The sequence below is a fragment of the Peromyscus leucopus genome, chromosome 1 (assembly GCF_004664715.2).
Source record: "Peromyscus leucopus breed LL Stock chromosome 1, UCI_PerLeu_2.1, whole genome shotgun sequence".
Taxonomy (NCBI): domain Eukaryota; kingdom Metazoa; phylum Chordata; class Mammalia; order Rodentia; family Cricetidae; genus Peromyscus; species Peromyscus leucopus.
Genome location: NC_051063.1, coordinates 72,593,529 through 72,616,778, shown reverse-complemented (window position 1 = coordinate 72,616,778; position 23,250 = coordinate 72,593,529). Strand labels below are relative to the sequence as shown.

The window sequence follows — 23,250 nt, the reverse complement described above, 5'->3', positions numbered from 1 at the left end:
GGAAGCTCCAAAAGTTGTCACCTATCTGTCCACCAAGCACTTTTGAAACTGCAGAGTCCAGACTGGGGACAGGAGAGCCACAGTCCCCACATGTTTCCCCAAGGGGAGGCTGAGACACTTTATGTTCCAAGTTCCCATGATTCGGATCAAATCATGCCATCCATTCTCTAAACAGTTCACCCACATGCCTAATAAACATAACTTATTGTCTCACCAGCAATAACTTGCTGTCTCACCAGACCCAGAATGGATAGACAGCAGCTGGTACTGGACACCACATGTGCCCAGTACCAGTCACCTCGGGGCTGCTTCTGATGCTATGGACAGATAAAGTGTTCTCTTAGCTGAAGGCATGCCCAAGGGATGTCCCAGTGAGCCTCAAGTGTCCTTCCACCAAGTCTGAGAATGCAACTGAATGACTACAGAGTGATAGGATGAAGCCTTGGGGACTCAGTGTCCAGCAGGGTAGCAGCTGCCTGTGGACAGATGGGGGGTTGATCTCAGGAGATATCTGGTTCTAATACAAGATAGAGCTGTGAATTCCATCCCAGCTCAGCAGACGCCTAACCAAGCTCCCCAGTTCATTTTAGCTTACAGCAGCAAGCCCAGATGCTGGGCAGCTATGGGACAGGTGGGCTGGGTCAAGGTCTGGTCAGCTAGGCGGGACCTAGTGGCATTGAGGCATGAGGGTGTCCAGGCATCCTTCTCTTTCCTTAGATTCTTTTGACTCAGCCTGTCTCCTGCTCATATAGGGGAGGATGGAAGGGGAAAGGAGGAGGGGAACCACAGGGAGCCAGTCACTCTGCAAGGGAGCCTGCAGGCCTCTTTCCTTCCAAGTGTGTGTGTGAATGTGGTGTGTGTGTGTGTGTGTGTGTGTGTGTGTGTGTGTGTGAGAGAGAGAGAGAGAGAGAGAGAGAGAGAGAGAGTCAGAGTCTATCAGTGGGATTTCCTTCTCAGAAGCAGCCGGTTTCCTGAGAGAAAGAAGAGAGAAAGGAGAAAGGGAGGGAGGGGAAGCAAGAGGGAAGGAGAAAATTGGAGGTGGGAGAGACAGACGGGGGGAGGGGAAGCAGAAAGTGAGAGCACACTGGAGACTGAGCGCAGAGGCAGAGAGAGGGAGACAGAGAGAAAGCCAGAGCAGGAGGGTGTGCGGAGCAGAGCCAGAGCTTAGAGGGACCCGGTGAGGGCGGGTGCAGGCAGAGGCAAAGCCAGTGACCGCAGGCACCTGCGACCCAGGATCCCGGGGTACCACAGGAGTTCAGCGGAGCACCGGGTGACTTGCCAAGAGGTGGTGCGGGGCTAGGAGTGACCGCTCTCCCAGGTGCTCGCCGCCGGTGGTGAGGTGACCCAGAGTCCAAGTGGTTCTGCACCCAGGTGCTCGCCTGGGAGGTGGCGCGGGGCTCCGGGTGCCTACGTCCCTAGGTGCTGGCCCAGGGGGTGGCGCGGGGTTTTGGGTTGCTGGACGCCCTCCGGGTAGCCATGGCGACGGGGGCCAGGGGTCGCTGGGCGTCCGTGTCGCCGAGGGGCTGAGCCGGCAGCAGGCTGCGCCATGGCGGCGCGGGGTTGCGGGCCCTGAGCGCCAGCTGCGGGCGCGCACCATGAACTCGTGGGACGCGGGCCTGGCGGGGCTGCTGGTGGGCACGATCGGCGTGTCGCTGCTGTCCAACGGGCTGGTGCTGCTCTGCCTCCTGCACAGCGCTGACATTCGCCGCCAGGCGCCGGCGCTCTTCACCCTCAACCTCACGTGTGGCAACCTGCTGTGCACCGTGGTCAACATGCCCCTCACGCTGGCCGGCGTCGTGGCACAGCGGCAGCCGGCCGGGGACCGCCTGTGCCTCCTGGCCGCCTTCCTCGACACCTTCCTGGCCGCCAACTCAATGCTCAGCATGGCCGCGCTCAGCATCGACCGCTGGGTGGCTGTGGTCTTCCCGTTGAGCTACCGTGCCAAGATGCGCCTCCGTGATGCCGCGTTCATGGTGGCCTACACGTGGCTGCACGCGCTCACCTTCCCGGCCACCGCGCTCGCCCTGTCCTGGCTCGGCTTCCACCAGCTATATGCCTCCTGTACGCTGTGCAGCCGGCGGCCGGAGGAGCGCCTGCGCTTTGCTGTCTTCACCAGCGCCTTCCATGCGCTCAGCTTCCTGCTCTCCTTCATCGTTCTCTGCTTCACGTACCTCAAGGTGCTCAAGGTGGCCCGCTTCCACTGCAAGCGCATCGACGTGATCACCATGCAGACGCTCGTGCTGTTGGTGGACATCCACCCCAGGTGAGAGGCCTGATCCAGGGCTCTGAGGGACACTGTAGTGTGTTGGGAAGGCCCCAGCATCCAGGGTAGAGCCGTGGGAGAGTCCTCTTTCCCCCTTACTGCACTAAGCAAGGGAGGAATGGCAGATGCTGTTTAAATGGTACCCAGAACTTCACTTTCTGAAGCACCGCACTGAAATCCCAGCCAGAACTTCCTCCTTCTCCTTATACTCATCCTGGGCAGTGGGCTTTGTTCAGTGTGCAAAGCTTGGAAAGGGTTTGGATCTGGCCCTGAGAGGGGGTGTCTGGAGGCTTAGAAAACCCTTAAGAACTCTTCAGAGTGTGCTCTTACTCCTCTGGCTCCTTGTAATCCTGGGTGTGGTGCTTTCTTGGTCTCCCTGTATGTGTGCCTGAGTCCCCAAAAACAGATCCACAGCACCTTTGCCCTGTGGAAGGTCCTGAGGGCCTGGGCTTGTCTTGCCTCCCTCGAGGACTCTGGCCCCTGTCTTGTGGACTTGGAGCCTCAAGGTCCCTTCAAGAATTTATTCCTCAGCCTCCTGAAACTAAGCCTGTCCACTCATCTCCATCCTCTTGACCCACTGTTTCTCAGGAGAAGACTGAAGGGGGCAAATGGAAGAACTGGCTGGGAACCTCTGTGGTCCTCAAGGTCCCTTAGGGAGAGAAGGAGAGAACTGTCCATCAGGCTGTCCTGGGCTCACTTCATCTTTGCTCTCGAGACTAGAACATCGAGAGGGAGGGTGCTTCCGTGGCCTCTGCCGGCTTATAGACATTAAAAGCCGGCTCGCTCTCTGCTTCCCGAGAGTCTATAGATAAGAGCTTAGGAGTCCACTTGGCACAGAAGACACAGCATACGGGGAGCACTGGTGATGGAAAGTTACGGTTCTATGTGTGAGCAGAGCCCCAGGATTCAGGGAGCCTTAGGGTAGGGAAGAGTGTGGACTCCAATGTGTATTAGCCTTACAGGGCACAGCAAACAGACAGAAGGTGTTAGTCTGAGCAAAAGCCCCTTGTGGGGCTTCCCTGCCTTGAGCCATAAGCAGCTTCTGAATTTCACCATGCCTGCGCATTGGAAGGGCATGGCTGAGTGTGTCTACTGTTCCCCGCTGAGCAGTTATTCCCAATGACTGGCTGCTCTAGTCCTCTCTACATAAAATCTTCCCCACAGAAACTTAAACAGAATGTGCTTGCATCAGCTCTCTCTGCCTGGGTCTGTGCAGCTCAAAGAGTCATTTCAGGAGAAAGTCTGCAGCCACGCTCGCAGAAACATTCCTGTTCATCATCCTTCACTTTAGAAAGGGCCATCTCCAGGGCTGGGGCTGGGGCAGCTTGTGAGGTTGCAGGCAAGTGTTAACTCTTGCAGACTTGAACTAATCCTAGAAAGCCTATTTCCAGCCTCCCAGTGGAGGGAAAGAGAAGTGGAGCCCCGAGAGGAGCCAGTTCTTTTAGAGAGAGGGAAAGCCTGATCTCTGCTCTTAATCCCCCAGAGAGAAGGGTAGATGCCACTTTGCATTCTATTTAGGGGCAAGGGCTTCCTCTCCTCCTGCCTGGCTCTCTGACTTTAGGTCAGAACTTCAGATAGTATCTAGGGGTGCCATAAGCAAAGACAGACACGGGGCTGGAATCCAGGCCCTTGTCAGCTCTGTAGAGAACCTTGACTTAAGCCTCGGGCTGTTTGGAGGAGCCCCTGCTTCTAGACTCTCCAGGAAGCTCCATCAGGTCACAGAGCCATGGACTCCTTGGTGAACACAAACTGTCCTTTGCAAAGGTCTCAAGCAGGAGTGTGGGAGGTGGGTTCCACAGAACACGACAGCCAGACCACTTCCCTGACAGCTGATGGGCTGGCTGTCACTTCAGTGGCACAGTTGAGAAGCTGTGGTCTTAGCTCTGAAGGCTGTGGTGGAGTCCTGCCCCACCCCAGGCTATGACATCCTTTGGTGCCAAGAACCTATGTAGTCTTAGGGTGTCAGTTTGGACAGCCAGAGGAGCAAGTGGAGTCTTAGCTCACCGGAAGTCATCCCAGCTACCCCCGCATACCCTAGGATTTAGCTAAGAGACCTGCTTTGTGTCGCCTGGAGCCCAGGTACCATTTGTTAGGAAGTGATGGGAGGTAGCTGATTTTCCTGGAGGCTGAGTGGCAAGCTTTACCCCTTTTCTACAATCACCACCTAAACAGCAGGATTCTTTTCTAAATCTGAGACCCAGAGTGGCATCTCCTGTTTCTGTTGTTCTGTGGTCCTTTCCCAAGTCACCTCATTTGGGAAGCATGTTTCACTTTGTGGTATCTGGTCCACACTCAGCTCTCCACCTGCCCAGTGTTTGTCATTCAGTTCTCCCAGTCAAAGCTCTAGGAGGGCTCTAGTTAGACCTGGTCAGCTGTCGCCAGGTTCAGCTGTCGATCAGGCTTCATGGCCCAGCTCCAGTGCCCTCTTTCCAGCCCAGACCGGGCTCACCATGCCAGGTAGATGGCTTCCTGGACCTAAGTTGTTGGTGACAGAGACTCTCCTACAAGCTGAATGGGAACTTCCTCACAGAATTACCGGAGTCTATCTCTAACCAACCCCTCAACATCCTGTGAACCATGACCACAGGGGCTGGCTGAGCACTGGTTCTACAGGATGTCAGAAGTTGGCCAAAGAGGCAGAATCTTACTGGACTCTTGACTTTACAGAGGTAGAAGTTGGTCTCAAAAGAGAGGCACTTGATGAACTCTAGAAAGTAGCTCACACCCAGGTCCAAAACCAAGTCTGTCCTTGAGATTTATAGATGGAGCAACCAGGCAGATAGAGGCTTACAAACTATTTATGTAGATGCTTAGAAGTTCTAGTTTAGCTTACAGATGGTTACATGGAATACATTCTAATCCCCTATCTTGGCAAATATGCTTCCTAAAAGTGGGGCTCAAATTTAGGATTTACAGGCTCTTTGGAGGCTAGCCTCATCTGGGCTAGAGAACACTAAGTGGTCCACTTACCTTACTTCTCCATTCTTGACTCCACCCAGCACAAGAGGTGCCTCTCTTGGACCATGTGCACACTGAAAGTCATATAGTGACGTTCCATGTATATGTGGTACTCCTTGGGCCTTGAACTGAGTACATCCACAGTATAGCCCACCTTTGGGTGGGGACCAAGGGTCTGCATGTATTTTGGAAACAGAATTAAGGCATTTGGACAAGGATTATGTGCCCTAGAAAATTGGGAGTTTACTCTAGAGTAGAAGGTGTGGGCTCCAGCTTACACATATGGGGCCTAGAGCAGGGACCATATTTGCTAGATCTCAGAGGGGGACTGATAACGCCAGCATCCTAACTGAAAACTCAGGGCTCTTTCTCACCATCAGACATCTTGTCTCATGTCTTAAAAGCCAGAAAACCAACAGGGACCAGCCTGTGAATGCTCCAAGTGTGGGCTCTGGTAGGACAATGGACATCTCAGATCATCGAGGACTTAGCCATCTCAGAGTCTTCTATCACTGTCTATTTAGATGCTTCCAGAGTTGCTGTTACTGCAGCCTGCTGAGTACATCTCTTTGACTTCACATGTCAGAAAGCCAGAGAGCCTGTCTGCTTTGGTCTCAAATCTTGTGACACCCCCCTACTCCTACTCCAGGCTAGCACATATGTTCACACTACAATCAGGGTTCCCTAAGTGAGTTTTGTACCTCATGTTCTCTGCATCACAGACTTCTTCGTCCAGGAGTCCAAGGACTCTGGGTGCCACAGTCAGACCAGATGAAGCCGTGAGGGTAAGGGGAACACTCTAGAGTCAGGTCAGGAGATTTGAGTTGAGGTTTGTTCTGTCCCAAACTGCTGGTAGGTTTCTTAGGCATGTCCTAAACCACTTGGGTACTCAGCTGAGAATAATAACTGGGTACTCATTGTGAGCGCAATGACAGATCACAGAACACAAGATTTTAGGGATCTCAGGGTTGTAAAGCTATGGTGAGGGAAATGACAGCAAGTGGGTTTGTGATCCCATCATTCTGAGACCCCAGTGAGCTGTCTCGTACCTAAGCGATGGGGGTGCTAAGCTGATGGTCAAGCTGCTTCCCCAAACATGGGGTCACCTGACCTTACCCACCTCCTGCCACCACCGCACTATTACCCAGGAAACAGCAGAGCCCAGGAAGGTAGAGCTAGCTTCAGCCTTATCCTTTACAATAGCTCGGGGAAGGGGTGGCACACCCCTAACTGGGAGCTCTGGGCTGGTAGTCAGTGCCCATGTGTCTGAAGTCCCACTTGTCCCCGATTCTCAAGGCAGGCAGGTCCTCCAGGCCTTTAAGCCCCGGTCTCCCCATCTGTAAGCTTGGGTAGGCATATGCTGCAGAGTCTACTGTTCTGTCCCAGCAGTAACATGTCCCTGGGGCAGAGGACCCTCTGCAGACTTTCTCTGTGGTCTACTGGCACCTCACATTCGAATCTGTGATGTCCCTGTAAGCCCCAAGTGGGCCACAGAGTCAACTCAGTGTTAGGTGGCACGATGCTGGTTCACAATACCCCTGGTACAGTCCCCAGCCACAGCTGCTTCTCTCCTGTGGACATAGCATAGGACAAGAAGGACTTTTCCAGAAAGAGGAAACCCTGTGGCTTGGAGGTCCAAGGCAGAGCTGGACCACAGTATACAGTTTTCCAGTGAGTGTTTGAGTTGAGAATAGTTTGGTTAGCGCTCACTAAGTGTTCACTGAGTCAGCCACCGTTCTTGGCACTTTCCATATTTTAATTCAGTCACTCACAGTGTGACCCTACAAGGCAGGTTCTCCCATTACCCTCATTTTTAGAGATGAGAAAGCTGATGTAGAGAGAGGCTGTATCACTTGCTTAAAGCCACCCCATAATTAAGTGCCTGGATTTGAATCTGGAAGTCCAACCTTGGCTCTTCACAGTTAACCACTAGATTACTAGCCAAGAAGCAAAGGCCAAGGAAGAGATCCGGCTGCAAAGTGCCTTCTGTTTGGCCTGTCCTTGAAGAGACAGCAGAGCAGATCTCTGAAGATCTCTGCAGCCTGGCGGAGTCACAGTGGCAGTCCCACGACAGTCCTAGCCTTCCCTTCCTTCAGTTACTCAAATGTCTGTCTCTCTGACTCCCAAAGCCTTTAGAGAGTACGTTCCCCATGCTTTGGAAGAGAGAGGGTCTGCTATGGACAGGGAAGGGGCTACAGCCCCTCATCAGAACCCTGACTCCTTGGGGAGCATAAGGAAGCTCCCCATCTCTCAGTGCCCTACTAGTCAGTGAGTCATGTCTATCGCCATAATGGTCTACTTACAGCGTGGGTGAAACCCTCCTCTGAAAAGTGGGGACACGTGTTCAGAGAGGCCTGGTGACTTCCCTGAGGCCACAGAGTTAGGAGAGCAGGGCCCTCCCAAGGCAGTGTATGTAAGAGGACTCTCACACTAAAGCTCCTGAGGGCTGACAGGAACACAGGGAGTCCTTTGTATGAATTTGGCGTGCTTGCATATTGAGTGGCAGAATGTTCCTCTGTTGTCATGGAAGAATGCTGTGTGATGATGGTTCAGGAGACTGGGCCGACACCCCAAGTCTGTACTCCACGACTCATCCATGGGAATCTGCAGACACTGGAGCACACAGACCAACGTCGTGGAGAGGAACGTTGAGCCTCTTGCTTCTGTGGTCACCACTGTTCTTCTCTGCCCTAGCCTGAGACTCCCAGATGAGGGACTTGGAGTTTTAAACCAAGACAGTTGAGCTGGTCATGTCCCTGTACCCAGATCTCTTACCACAGGCTTCGCAATCATGGAAGCCCATGAGCCTTAGTGGAAAATGCTACAGAAATCCACACATGGTCAGGAAGTCTGGGGATTTGGGTCAAGCAGGAGTTCAGTGACCTCAAGCCCACCACGTGCCAGGCCATGGGACTTCCCCTGTGATGATACAGATAGTCTGTTTATTTAGGGGGAGGGGTGAGCTTGGTTCCAGACTCTGGTCTGGATTCAGATCCTGCCATCATCTGGCAGCCTGGCTTGCTGAGGACGAAGGAGTCTCAGCTATAGGATCCCCCTCAGAAACGAGGCTAGCTCCCGGGAAACTGTCTAGGATGGAATACTTTCAGCACTAAACAGAGGCAGTGCCTGATCCAGTGTTGGCCACCCTATAGTCACCATTTAGGAGCCGTGTGAATGTGTTGTGTGATCCTGAGCAAATGTCTTAACTCTCCTGAGCCTCAATGTCCTTCTCTCGAATATGGGGACTATAATGACATCGTCCTTGGCTCCTAGACACACTGTGAGTACCAACTAAACTAACACACGTGAAATCTCATCACAGAATCTAACATGACACGTGGTAGAGACTCAGACCATTATTAGTATTAATTATTATAAAATAATTAGTAGCGTTAGTTGTGAACAACACATTTTTCCGACAGTGGGAAACTGATTCCAAGCCCCAATCTAGTGCTTAACTCTATAAATTAGGATTCCAGACCCATCTATCCAAACTGTCCGTCTCAGAAGAAATCTGTTGAGGAGAGATTTGGGGATTAAAATGCTCACTCTCCTAGGAGCAGTGGGTGGCCCTTACTTTAACAACATACTTGGATCCAGCTCATGAACTTTTTCTCTGCTGCTTGCTTTTGTGGAGCAGGCCAGCCTGTCTTCAGGGGCAAGTCACTGCAGCCCAAGCCGGATTCTGCCAAGTAAGAGACTTGCTGGGTGACACCACCTCCAGGGTCCCTCGCTGCTCACCTATGTCCATACTGGACGCTACAAGATAGAGCTTCTGGAACCTGGTGCTGGGTTGCCTACCTATGCACAGCTGCTTTCCTGTGCTCCTTGCCTGTGGTGCCCTGATTCTATTGGTGAAGAGAGATCAGTTCTGGGAGGGCTTAGAGCAGAGTGGAGCAGGAATAGGGTGTGATTAGAGGCATTAGTGGCTCTTGGCTCTATCTTCTAAGCTACATCCTCAATGTCAAGAGGACTTGGCTGTCACTTAGCTTCTCCTATCTCAGTCTCTGGAGGAATCATGTACCAGGAACTGCACATGCCCACAACTAAGACAGGTCTTCCCATGTCCATGGATGTAATCAAGATAATTTCCCCCAAGTAAGCACCGAGGTCCATCTCCCAGGTGGTTCTGGATTCTGTCAGATTGACAATTAACACCAACCCATCATAATAGGTGAGCCCCAGAGGCAGGGAAATAGCCCCTGCAGGACTAAAGATGGTAAAGATAAAAATAAAAGTCACCACACAGAGTGTCGCCCTCCAGGATTGTGCAGGGGAATCAGTGAGTAACATAAGCAGTGAAAACATGAGTTCCTGTCTATTTGAACTCACTGCGTTATCCATCTCTACACTCGATACATCTTCTGTATCTTTATGTGTGACGCCTGGCTTTAAATGTCAACTTGCCGCAACCTAGACTTACCTGAGAAGAGCATTTCGGCTGAGGAATTATTTATACCAGATAGGCCTGTGGGCATATCTGTGGGGGATTGTCTTGATGATTCATTGACGTAAGGGTGGCACCATCCCCCATGCTGAGGGTTCGGAACTTAAAGCAGGAGAAAGCTGGCGGCATAGGCAGGTAGGCAGCGTGGTTTTGTTGGCTTCTCCCTTCTCTGGATTGTAGATGTGCTGTGACTAGCCGCTTGAGTTCCTGCCTTCCACCGAATAATGGGCCGTTTCATGAAAGTATGAGCCAGATAAACCCTTTGCCCCTCCTGAGATGTGTTTGGTCAGGGTGTCTTATCGAAGAAACAGAAAGGAAACCAGAACACTGTGCATTGTGTGTTTAATTCTTCAAACAATCCCATTTGTTACATACAGACTATGTTACATTGTCTATAAGAGAGCACACCAATAAAATGTGGTGTATGACATTACACTGCAAATAATGACCTTGGCAATGTCACACAGCTTGCCGAAGGGCACAAGCCTGGGCCCCAGATCTCTGGTTTCATAGCCTTGTGCCTAGAATCCATTGTTTGAGTTCCCGAGTAGCAGCTCCCTGTGTCCTGGCCAGGCCACCCCATGAATTATCTTCTCCTCTCTGTCTCGTGCAGTGTGAGGGAGCGGTGTCTGGAGGAACAGAAGCGGAGGCGACAGCGTGCCACCAAAAAGATCAGCACCTTCATAGGGACCTTCCTCGTGTGCTTTGCCCCCTATGTGATTACCAGGTAAGCTGACCTGTGAATGAGGACCAGGCCTCAGAGGGCCAGAGGGGAGCCCTCTTGGCTGCACATCTTTCTTGAGAGAATGGCAGGCTGAGAATGAACACTTAAATGCTTCTCTTCAGCCTCTGACTTTCCCTGATCAATAACTAACATTTTAAAGATTTATTTTGAATTCTGTGTCTGTCTGTCTGTGTCTGTGTGTCGGTACCGGTGAGTGCAGGTATCGGTAGAGGCCGGAAGAGAGTTTTGGGGTTCCCTGGAGCTGGCATTATAGGAGGTTGTGAGCTGCAGAGAACTGAACTCAGGTCCTCTTCTTAAGCAGTGTGAGCTTGTAGCCACTGAGCTCTCTCTCTCTAGCCCTTTAATTAACATTTTTATAACACATAGTTACCAGTACCTCCTGATGATTCAATACATGTATTCAATGGGTACTAATCAAATCAGGGTAGTTAACATGTCCTGTTCCTCTAACAACTTTCACAGTTTTGATTACCACGTAATCACTGCACAAACCTATGAGGCATTATGTGAAATTACACTACACAACATGTACTGGTCAAATTGGGGTAATTTATTCTCCATCTCCTTGTCATTACCGTGTGTTTGGAGCCTCCAAGCACCTCTCTGTTCATTATTTATAACGTATGTAACAGGCTGTTGTGAAGTACAGTCATCATGTCCCACCCCACCCCCCACCCCTGTACTGGGGTGTAGAATGTGAGAACATGTTTATCATGTCTGTTTTAATGCCCATTATCCACCCTTCCTCCATCATCCCCTTCATCCCATCTCCTCAGCATCACTGCTGCATATTCTGATGGGTTTTTTAAGGAATGTTTTTTTATAAGACAACAGGTGGCACCTATCTGAGTTATTTCATCGTGTCTTCTGGCTCCACACATTTGTCCGAATGACATCCTGTTGTGTATCGATTCCACATTTTCTTTGTTTGTTTGCGGCCCCAGGTTGTTTCTGCCTCAGCTGCTATGAACGGTGCTTCAGTAAATACAGCATGCAGGTACCTGTGGGAGTCTCATTTCGTTTCTTTTGGTCTTGTACCCAGAAGTGGGCCAGCTGTTCCATATAGGGGATCAACTGGATTTGGGGGAAACCTTGGCATTACTCTCCATAATCAGCCTTAGATGCTTATGTGTTAACCTCAGTATCCCACAGTGGAAGACTCTTCACTCTATCTCCAGATAACCTCATTCTAACTCTTCACCCGACACTCATACTCCAGGAGGCACTGGCCAGAAGAAACAGGGAGGAAAGATGGAGGGAAGTATTGCACAGTGCAGGGTCCCACTGCCTGCTGTCCTGGGTAGCCAGCCCCTGAACAGTCTACTTCAGAGATCCCCACCACTCGAATAAAAACATATTTCTCTCTGTGCCCTTCCAGGCAGGCCACCACGCTTGCAGCTGTGCTGTGAGGCCAGTGACTGTCTGTTTGTCCTCTTCCCAGAGCACCAAGAGCCAGGCAGGGCTGCAGTTCACTGACACCAGGGAGCAGCAGCATTGCTAGGCTAGCCTGCTCCAGCTGTGAGAGGTGCCCATGCCAGTGTCAATCAGGAAAAAGGAAAGAAAGAAAAGAAAAAGGAAGAAAGAAAAGGATTCCCTCTCTCCTTGCTTCCCTCTCCCAAGCTGCTTTGTGGACTGGGGGGGGGGGAGGGCGGAATCCTACAGCTTTGTATCCTAAGTAGTTCTGTGATCTGTGAAGTTGGGAGATCACAAAGGACAGTGGTTCTATTAAGATGTGGAGGCAGGAGCTTTGATTGAGTCTTAGAAATGGTCTCTCTCTCTCTCTCTCTCTCTCTCTCTCTCTCTCTCTCTCTCTCTCTCTCTGTGTGTGTGTGTGTGTGTGTGTGTGTGTGTGTATGTGTGTGTGTGTGTCTGTGTGTGTGTGTGTGTGTGTGAGAGAGAGAGACAGAGACAGAGACAGAGACAGAGACAGAGACAGAGACAGAGAGACAGAGAGCAAACACAGCTAGTGCACGGCAGGAGTCCAGATGGGCATCCCCTTCACTGCTGCCCAGCCTCCTGTTCCCCATGAGGCTAAGCCAACTGTGTGTGACTGCCCTCTCTGCTCTCCTCAGTTGTCCTTACACAGAGCCCAGCCCGGGTGCGTGTACTTTCAGTCATGACCTTCAGCTCTTTCTTCAGGCCGAGAGACGGTCCTTTGCCCACAGGACCCACAAGAACGTACAGGCAGGCAGACAGGGAGTCTTGCTCACCTCTCTAGCCCTCTCCTCTCTTCCTCAGACAGCCCAGGCCTAAGTACAGTGCCACCCACTGCCTTCCACAGTATGTGTTTCCTCTTGGGGAGCCGGACTCAGTCCATCTCTCACTGTGAACACAGGACTTGGAGCTATGCATGTGGGTCCCTCGGTGGTCCAACCACAGGACAGGGCAGAGTCAATGATTTTTCTTTCTGGAACTATACACTAGACCAGTACTGTTGCTGTGTTGCACACAGAAGACTCTCGGCAGAGAGGGGCTACCCAGTGCATTGTAAGATGTATATTGGGCTCCTTGGTCCCAACCAACTGGATACCAGGAACACCTCCGTCCTTCCCCAGTGTTCTCGGTTTGATAACCAAGTCTCCAGATATTGCCAAGTGTTCCCCAGGACCAGAATCACCCTGACTGAAAAGCTGTGATCTCAACCCCATACCTCAGCTGGGAAGCCAGAGCTGGCTTAGATCAGGACTTTGCATAAGACCTAACAGAGAGACAGAGAGGCCTCCTCAGCTCTACCCTTCCACTAGGCAACTTTGGGCCCGTGCCCTCACCTCTCTGGGCTCCCAGAAGACAGTGTGGTATCCTGGAGTTAAAGAACGTGGAGCACTGGCGTGTGTGGCACAGACATGCCTGTATGGATTCTTGGGCCATTATCTTCTGTCCCCATGACACCCCGAGACTGAAGGTGATCTAGCCAGTCAGGGAATGTGAGTGAGAAAGAAAGTATACAGAGACCCTTCCCCTGTGACCTCAGAGTGAAGGGAAGTCATGGACTGAGGAGGTGAACTTGAATCCTCAGAGAATAAGTGGTGTGACTCCCACTTTCGGCAAGGAGACTTTTCTCAGAGTTAACCTCATTTCCTAGTGTATTCTGTCTCTCTCTCCCTTGCTCTGCCCCTTTTTTATTATAGTCGATTTCCTTCTAATAGTGCCCAGGCAATAACGTTTCAGTCATATTGCTAGCAGATTCAAATGGAGTTAATGTTATTGAGTTTTAAAAAACATTCACAAAACTGTCCATCCTGCATGAGAATAAGCAGCATTTCCAGGGGAATGAAGGCCTCGCTTCCTCCAGTATAGAACCTAGGTCAGGGGAAGCCACCCCCTTACCTCCTCCAGTATAGAACCTGGATCAGGGGAAGCCACGGCATCACCTCCTCCAGTATAGAACCTGGATCAGGGGAAGCCATGCCATCACCTCCTCCAGTATAGAACCTGGATCAGGGGAAGCCACCCCTTCACCTCCTCCAGTATAGAACCTGGATCAAGGGAAGCCACACCATCACCTCCTCCAGTATAGAACCTGGATCAAAGGATGCCACCTCCTTACCTCCTCCAGTATAGAACCTGGATCAGGGGAAGCCACCCCATCACCTCCTCCAGTATAGAATCTGGATCAGGGGAAGCCACCCCCTTACCTCCTCCAGTATAGAATCTGGATCAGGGGAAGCCACCCCATCACCTCCTCCAGTATAGAACCTGGATCAGAGGATGCCACCCCATCACCTCCTCCAGTATAGAACCTAGATCAGGGGAAGCCACGCCATCACCTCCTCCAGTATAGAACCTGGATCAGGGGAAGCCACCCCATCACCTCCTCCAGTATAGAACCTGGATCAGAGGATGCCACCCCATCACCTCCTCCAGTATAGAACCTAGATCAGGGAAGCCACGCCATCACCTCCTCCAGTATAGAACCTGGATCAGGGGAAGCCACCCCATCACCTCCTCCAGTATAGAACCTAGATCAGGGGAAGCCACCCCATCACCTCCTCCAGTATAGAACCTGGATCAGAGGATGCCACCCCATCACCTCCTCCAGTATAGAACCTAGATCAGGGGAAGCCACGCCATCACCTCCTCCAGTATAGAACCTGGATCAGGGGAAGCCACCCCATCACCTCCTCCAGTATAGAACCTAGATCAGGGGAAGCCACCCCATCACCTCCTCCAGTATAGAACCTGGATCAGAGGATGCCACCCCATCACCTCCTCCAGTATAGAACCTAGATCAGGGGAAGCCACGCCATCACCTCCTCCAGTATAGAACCTGGATCAGGGGAAGCCACCCCATCACCTCCTCCAGTATAGAACCTAGATCAGGGGAAGCCACCCCATCTCATCACCTCATCACTTGTCTTCTCTGTGTATATGCAGAACTACCCTAAGCAAATCTCTCACGACAGCACTCACGCTCACCTCCCATCACTTTGTCGAGTGTGTCTCCAGCACCTTCTCTATGCAGACTATAAAAGTTCCCCTGAAGATGAAGGGTGAATTGAAGAGACTTCCAAGAGCCCTCTGGTAGGAACCCTGGCCCTGCAAATAGATAGAGCCTGTAGTTAGTCAGACCCATTCCACCCAGCAGGGCCAGAACCCAGGGCTCTGAGGCAGAATGGAGCTTCCTGGCCAGGCTACTGGACAAAGCTTGTGAAGTGGGTATGGCCATGTGCATGTGAGGAGGAGAAATAATTGAAGCAGAGTAGACAGCATGAATGGGGTCTACAGTAGTGTTTTTAACATGACAGCCACCAGACATGGGTGGCCTGCCTGTCCAAATGAAGGTGCACCTACTTCAGGTTTATAACTTCCAAGATATTAGCATGATAAAAAACAATACAATCAATTCTTTTCATGGCAATTCTCTACTGGGATAATAAGTCCAATAAAAATTCAATTTATCTGCTGTGTGCATGCATGCATGCATGTATATGTGTAGGTCCATGTGTGTGCCAATTCATTTGTGTGCATGTGGAAGCCAGGCTTTAGGTGTTATTCAGGCACCATCTATCTTTTCTTCTTTTTCTTCTTCTTCTTCTTCTCCTCCTCCTCCTCCTCCTCCTCCTTCTTCTTTTGCAAGAGCTCTTAATGGAGGCCTGACATATCTCTGTTTTAGTCATGTAGCTCCTCTGAGCTCTGGGTCAGTTAGACTGTTCCTGAAGTGACCAGGCAGGGCCTTCAAGGCCACTGCATGTTCCTACCCACAGGCTCTTGGGAAATATTTTCTGGATTAATGTTCACATGTCTTCAAGTGATTGTAAGCCTATCGTCTGTCTGTGTAGCAATCTATACTTACAAATAATTACAGTTGTCGTAAATCATCGGGATCAGGTTTGGAGGCATTTGCGGATCTGATGGCCCCATTATTATAGCTTTCCAGAGTAATGGAATGATGGAGAGGGGAAAGAGGTTAATGTGCAGGTGGCTCCCGACTGTTAACGTTCTATTAATAAATGACTCCTCCACTCTAATGTCTCATAAAAGCCTAAAGCATTCGCTTAGAGCTCACAGGCCTTTGCATATGCAGACATATGCAGATTGAGTCTCCAGAAGCCTTGAGGATAATTGGGTTATTTTCCCAAGCAATGTTCTGTGACTTGCATTGCACTTCAATGCATATACACTCTGTGTGTGTGTGTGTGTGTATGTGTGTGTGTGTGTGTGTGTGTGTGTGTGTGTGTGTGTGTGTGTGCCTGTGTGCTTGTGTCTGTGCCTGTGAGTCTGGGTCTGTGTGTCTGTGTGTCTCTGTTTGTGTGTGTGTGTGTCTGTGCCTGTATGTTTGTGTCTGTGCCTGTGTGTCTGTGTTTGTGCCTGTGTGTCTGTGTCTATGTGTCTGTGTGTGCAGAATGTTACAAGGAGAGACAGACAGACAGGGACAGGACAGAAAGAGCAAGGGCCCGAGGAGCGGTGATGGGCAGAGGAAGTACGAAGAGCATCTCACGTGCTGCCTTACCTGCAGTATCTGAAAGCAAAGGTGTCAGGCACACTGTAGAGCTGGAAACAATGCAGGAGCCGGTGAGGCAGCCTGGAACCAGGAAGCATGAGGTCTCTGGTTCCCAAAGTCCAGGGTTCAAATCATGTCTTTAAAGCAGAACTTGTCACGGGTTTTATGGGGAGCGACAAGATAAATGCTTAAAACAGCAAATCATGACTTCATGGAAAGGGCCTCTTGGGGATAAAAGGTCCCTAAAGTGCATCTTGTCACCCTGCAATGCTGAGATCCAGGTCTCAGCATGGTCTCTAGTCAGGTTTAGAGGGTGGATTCGCACTTCTTTGGCTGGAGACCCTGGCTTGCTGCTCAAACTCTTTGGACCTCAATGGCCTCATCTGTAAGATGGGAATGAGGCCCTCTCTGCAGGGTCATTGTGAGACGAGAGAGAACACACGCAGTGAGAGCTTGATCCAAAGGAAACACAAACTGGAAATCATCTGAGGGGGGTTCAGACCTCAGATAAAGTTTTTGGGAATCAAATACTATAATTTTACCCTACCTAGCCCCCAAATACTACTTTTGATCTTGATGATTGGTTTGATAATTGATCATTTAAAAAAATTCTTTTGGGGAGTTTGGAGGGATGGCTCAAACAGCAATATGTTTTTCATGCAATCATAAATCATGAGTTCAGAGCCCCAGAACCCATGCCAAAAGCTGGGTGGAACAATGTTTGCTTGTAACCTCAGCAAGGACAAAATGGGCGATGGAGTCAGGCAGTTCTCTGCAAAGTTGCTGGCCGGCCAGTTTTCCTACCCAACTCAGTGAGGTTCCAGCCCAGCGAGATACCCTGCTTGTCCCAAATAAAATGTGAAAGGTGTCTGAGGAAGGAACACACCAAGGTTGTTCTCTGATTTCCATGGATGCATTCACACATTCATATGTGTACTTGCACACACACACACACACACACACACACACACACACACACACCTACCTATCCTTTGGGGAGAGCCATGATGCTAGGACCAACCTCAACAATATATAGAATACAGGCCATTTGGGAAACATCATTTGGCCTCACATGGAGAGCTGGATAATTTTATGTCAACTTGACACAAGCTAAAGTCATCTGAGAGGAGGAAGCCTCGATTAAGAAAAATGCCTCCATAAGATCAGGATGTAGGCATTTTCTTAATTAGTGACTGATGGGGGAGGGCCCAGCCCACTGTGGGTGGTGCCCTCTCTGGGCTGGTGGTCCTGGGTTCTACAAGAAAGTAGATAGAACAAGCCGTGAGGAATAAGCCAGTAAGCAGCACCCCTCCATGGCCTCTGCATCAGCTCTTGCCTCCAGGTTCCTGCCCTGTTTGAGTTTCTATCCTGACTTCCTTTGATGATGAACAGTCAGTCGTATGGAAGGATAAGCCAAATAAACCCTCAGAACGGACTCACTAGAGATGCATTCAGGATGAGGTCTGTTAGTGGGGAATGCCACACAGAGCCTGTCCTATCCTTCAACGGACTCGAACGGAGACCCGTCACGCAATCTCAACCCCAAGAAGACTCTAGGAAAACCAAATTGACAGCAGAGTCACAGCAGACCCTCTGTCCCTCTTGTCTCTGAGCCCTCTCCCAAGCAACCCACCAAGCTGAGGGCCACCACTGCTTGCTCTCCTGGAGATGTCCCAGGCGGTGGCCAGCTGCCAGAACCTGGTTGGAAACAGACACTAGGCTTGCAGCTGTCCTTCTTCTTTCTGGATCTCCACTTCCTCGTCTGACAAGGGGTGGAGGAGAGATGATTTAAGGTCTCTAAACTCCAAGTTTGGTGGGTCTCTTTGAACTTATGCTAATGCTAGATACTTTCTCAAGTCTGACTAGTGGGCCTGGGAACACTTGGGAGAGAGTAATGATGATTAGGGGTAGGAGTGAGGACCCAGGAATTCTTACTGCCCTCAAAGCCTGAGGTTTACACCACTCAGTGAGGTCCATGGCTACCAGGAGAACTCAGAGAACTGAACTCTTGAACACACAGGACGGATCTTCCCTTGCCCTCCTCAGTAGATGAAGGCCACTTTCAGGTCTCCTGACTGCTCTGTTGTCAGAGGCCATCAGGACCCCAGTCCTAAGAAGAGCTCTTCCTCACTGGCAGATGCTCTCCTGGAGCTTTGCAGAATGTTTGCGGAGCTTTCTCTTGGCCCTCCCTCCCACATAGACTCCTCAGGAAGGCGGAACTGAGTTTGAGGCAGAGCCAAATTGGACTCTCATGGATTAAAAGATCACAGGAGCGAGCTCATCTGACTTCCTTACTCTACAGGCAAGACATGCAGACCTACAGAGTACCAAGACTTGCCTGGGGTCAGAAGCAGAGGTGGAGCTGGCTTGAAATCTCGCCTTTAGAGTTGATGGCCCTTATGAGCTTGGGGACATGAGCTTGTCACATCTTAGAGTATGTGCCTAATCAATGTCCATTGCCATCATTTTCATCGGTGTGTATCATTATTGCTTTTGAGGTTACCTGACATGGTTACATGCCCCTCAGTAACACACTCCCATCTCTCCACAGGCTGGTGGAACTCTTCTCCACAGCACCCATCGGCTCCCACTGGGGTGTGCTGTCCAAGTGCTTGGCCTACAGCAAGGCTGCCTCTGACCCCTTCGTATACTCCTTGCTTCGGCACCAATACCGTAGGAGCTGCAAGGATCTCCTGAACAGGATCTTCAATAGACGCTCCATCCGCTCCCGTTCCGTGGGCCTCACAGGTGACTCTCACAGCCAGAATATTCTGCCAGTGTCAGAATGAAGGACCACTCTCCTGCCGGGGAGTTCAGGATGAGGTGGACAGAGCAAAGGGAGGTGGGGACTCCTGGATGGACATGAACTGCCACCATTGTCTGGTGACTGCAGTGTTGCTGATGTCTGAACAAGTTCTGGGGCCTGCTTCTTGGCTCTTCCAGGGTAGATATCAGACTGTCCCATCACCAAAGGATGGCCATGGGCCGTGTCCTGACTTTTCTTCTTGGGAGTGTGTTTTGAGCATTTAGACTCACCAAAGGCCTCCCAGAGGATGGTAGGCTAGTCACTGTCGAGGACACTGAGTGCTGGTGGCAGGTGTGGGGGCATGACGCTCACCTGTTTGCTAACCACTGGTCACGGGGCTCCATGCCCCAAGGGACATTTCAGTGATGCTGAAAGTGAGGCTGTCTGTGGCCATCTGGCCCCAGATCTAATATGGCATCTCTTTTCCACTTGGTAGTGGTGGCTGCTGTAACCCAAATATTATCTAGCTGGTGCCAACTACATTGTGCTCAGCTGACACCCTTGGGCTCTGCACTCAATGGGGAAGTGTTTAAACAACCAGTTTGCTGCCTACCAGTTGTCTTAGGGGTGATAAATTGGATTCAACTTTTGTCCCTCTTCCATCAAACAAACTGATGTTTGCGTGTATTGACAATCGTAGCATGAAAGTGGTCTCAATAGACAGGTAATAGATAATGTTAGAGTCTCTGAAATCTGAGAAGGAAGTCACCTTCTTCTGATTTGCATGCCATAGCTATGCGAGCCCAGTAAAGCAGGAAGGAGGTGTCCGGTCTGTCCTACCTCCCCATCTGGGATCTGAGTTGGTAGGAAGGACTCCCTCTTGTCTTAGACATCTTGCCCATCACATCCTGTGAGGGGGATGCACAGGAGCTGACATAACAGAGATGCAGTCTTAGTTTTCAGATACTGGGTACCATTATCCTCGTGGTTCATTACCCTCATTCTGTAACTCTGTCCCGAGAAAGCGGGGGTTGTCCAAGGTCACCACAAGAGTGCTTCGTGCCACTGATGACAGAGCGCAATTAGTATAGGATGCTGTTTCTATAATATACACGCCAGCCCACTGGGAGCCACTGTCTAGGTCTCATTAAAAACTAAGAACTGGAGAAGTAGCTTAGCTAGTAAAATGCTCACTGTACAGGCACGAGGACCTGAGTCTGACCCCCAAGAATCCACACTAAAAGCAAACTGGACATGGTGGCGTGCACCTGTAATCCTAGCACCGGAGAAGCAAGAGAGGTGGCTCCCCAGGGCTCACTGGTCAGCCTAGATTTTGCTGAACTGGTGAGCTACAGGCCAGTGACAGATCTCAAAAAAAAAAAAAAAAAAGAAAGAAAAAGAGAGAGAGAGAGAGAGAGAAAGGAAACAAAGTAGATGGTGGCTGAGAAGCAACACCTGAGATTGACCTCTAGTCCCCACATGCCTGCACACACACACACACACACACACACACACACACACACACACACACGCACGCACGCACGCACCGCACACACACACACGCACACCACGCGCTCCATGCCTTCTTCCCATCTCATCCTTTCAGATTGACTTGAGAATTCTCGGAGCAGTTGTTTCTCAGCCCTGTAGGAGACCCCTCTGGATGGAAAGGGTGGGGAGCCATCAGGTCCGAAGGATCTTTCTTTCCTTATAGCTCCACACATCCTAGTCTCAGAAGTACAGAGGGAACTATCCACCAGAGACCAGCCCGAAGAATGTTGCTCTTCCCTGCCAGGCAGCCCCAGTAGTTAAAGGCAGAGAAATGTCTGCTTGTCTGTTTGAAAAGATGGACTATCATTAACTCTTGGCAATTCATTTAGAAAACAGCTCCATCAGGCTTAGTGTTGTCAGGCTTCCTAGTTTCCATGGAGATAGTTGTAACATCTAAGGAGGCTTTAATATCTTCCCATTGCTGGGAGAGGTATGCTCACACCTGCCTTGGTAGAGAAAAAGAACCTGGGGTCCAGAGGGGACTCCTCTGGACACTTGTTTGGACTTTGTACCCATCTCTCTGCAGCCAATCTTACGGGGGAGTTGGTGAGGTACACCCCCTCCCTCCTGTGACGAGGGATGTCACACAGGAAGCTTGAAATTAGCCATGATGGAAGTTTTTATACACTCAGAATAACTAAGTGTTGTAAATCAGGCCTTTGCCCCAAGCTGGTTGTCTCCCATCTACCAGCACAACACTGCCACATGTTTGTTTCTGGAACAAAACTGTCCTGGTTCGAGTCCATTCAGTCCTATCTAGCCCAAATCACAACAGTCACTTCTGTAGCTTTCCTAGCAAAGAGCAGCTGTATCTACCCTCTGTTGTCCCAACACTCAAAGTGCTAGGGAAGTTCAAATCAAGCAGGGAGCCAAGACAGCATGCACAAAATAATCTCCTCCCTTTTCACCCAAATCCCCCTGAAGTTGGGCAAGACAGGGATGGTGACCCAGAGGGTGAGGTCAGTAGACAAACAAAGGCAGGTTGGGGCTTCCACGTCTCCCATATTGGTTTGGAGGGAGAGTAACCCTACAAATCCTTTCTCTGCTTACTCTGTGTAGGCAACATATTGCACCCTGAGTTGCAACGAGATCTCTTTGTCCCTTCCCTAGCTAAGAAGCAGGAACTGCCACCCACGACACCACTTCTCCGGAAGGCTGCATGCCGTAATTTTCACTATGCCTCTGAAACTGCTTACCATCTAATAAAACCCGTTACATTGGCATCGTGCCACTGACAAGAACCCCAGATAAGCCCATTGATGGAGAGTTTTCATTATCACTTAGACATAGGCTTGAAAACCCCAAGGGAAGTGCGAGGAAGCGGTTCCATTGGCAATGGGCACCAGCCAATGCCGCGGCAGTTGCCTTCCCATAAGCATCTAGTGTCAGTCTGCACATCTCTGAAACACCCCCCCCCGCCCCCACCCACCCCCACCCACCACCCCACCATGGTCACTGCTCCCATTTGAACAATCTACCTCATTCTGGCAATCGAATTCACCAAACAACGTGTAGTTTTCTCAGGCATGAGGTATATAAAACAAGACTCCGTCCCCCAGGGTGAAAGGTCTCCATGACTTGCTTGGCTCCCACTGGTTTCCAGAGTCACATTCACTGCGCTTGCACCTGAGGGCCACTGGGCAGGTGAAACCATTTTGTGAAGTTTGGTAGTGATGCCTATAGAGAGGCCTCTTCCAGATCCCAAATCCACTCAGTGGGCTCAGTTCCGGTCTTGCACACACACTGCTTTCCTTTTGTAATCTCTCTGCCCCAATCTACATTCTCTTGCACCCCTCCTTAGAGGTCAGGGTCTCAGAAACGTGGGGCCTTTGGGCATACAGGATACTTGCTGAACAGTATGCCTTTGATGTCTGGGTGTCTGGCTAGCTCACCTCCCATAGACATTTGTCTACATTCAACTAGGAGACAAGCATGGCTTGGTGACCTCCTTGGCTTTTTTTTCTATTATATTTTCTTCCAGGGCTCAGCTCAGGCCCCCATCACTCTGAGCAATAAACCTTTTGCCTTGTGTTTGTGAGATTTTTTTTTTCATGTGTCTCTCTCCTTGAAAGAAGGTAGACAGAATAGGGCCAAGCCTGTGTCCTGGCTGTCACTCCCTCCCAGGCTTAGATGCAGGTAGTCATCTGTGCTTGGCTGTGATGTGGTTGTTGGATGAACCTGAAGGCTGTGTGTTGTCAGGATTTGACCTTAACACAGGCTTAAGTAAGTTGCCTGATTTTCCTAAGAATATTCTATAAGGTGCCAGAAAGTGCATGGATCAGCTCATATCATCCAGCCCATGAACACCATGGGGAAAGATCTGGAGACTGTGAGGTTCCCATTGCCTTCCTGAGAATCTGAGGGTCTGAATGGAGACAGTGGCTATTAAACATCCCGATCCCCAAGTGTCACCAAAGGAGGTGCTTCAATATGAACTCCTGAGTTCCCCCTTCAGAGGTGAATTCAGGCAAGCTGGCATGACTTGGGAGTCTATGATCCATATATTAGGGTCCAGGCAGCTGACTCAGGTGATCTTTCAACTCTGTCCCAGCAGTGATAGCCCCTCTGCAGAGACACTACAGGATTAGTGTTTTAGGTG

General features: G+C 50.5%; 1 protein-coding gene across 1 annotated transcript; it reads left to right on the top strand.

Annotated features, from left to right (window-relative positions):
* The first annotated feature begins 1,079 nt into the window (after positions 1–1,079).
* On the top strand, positions 1,080–21,619 carry Gpr26 (G protein-coupled receptor 26). Its single transcript, XM_028868465.2, has 3 exons — positions 1,080–2,263; positions 10,282–10,395; positions 18,906–21,619. The coding sequence occupies exons 1-3, from the start codon at positions 1,596–1,598 to the stop codon at positions 19,141–19,143; spliced, it is 1,020 nt and encodes a 339-aa protein (XP_028724298.1). The 5' UTR covers positions 1,080–1,595; the 3' UTR covers positions 19,144–21,619.
* The last annotated feature ends 1,631 nt before the right edge of the window (positions 21,620–23,250 follow it).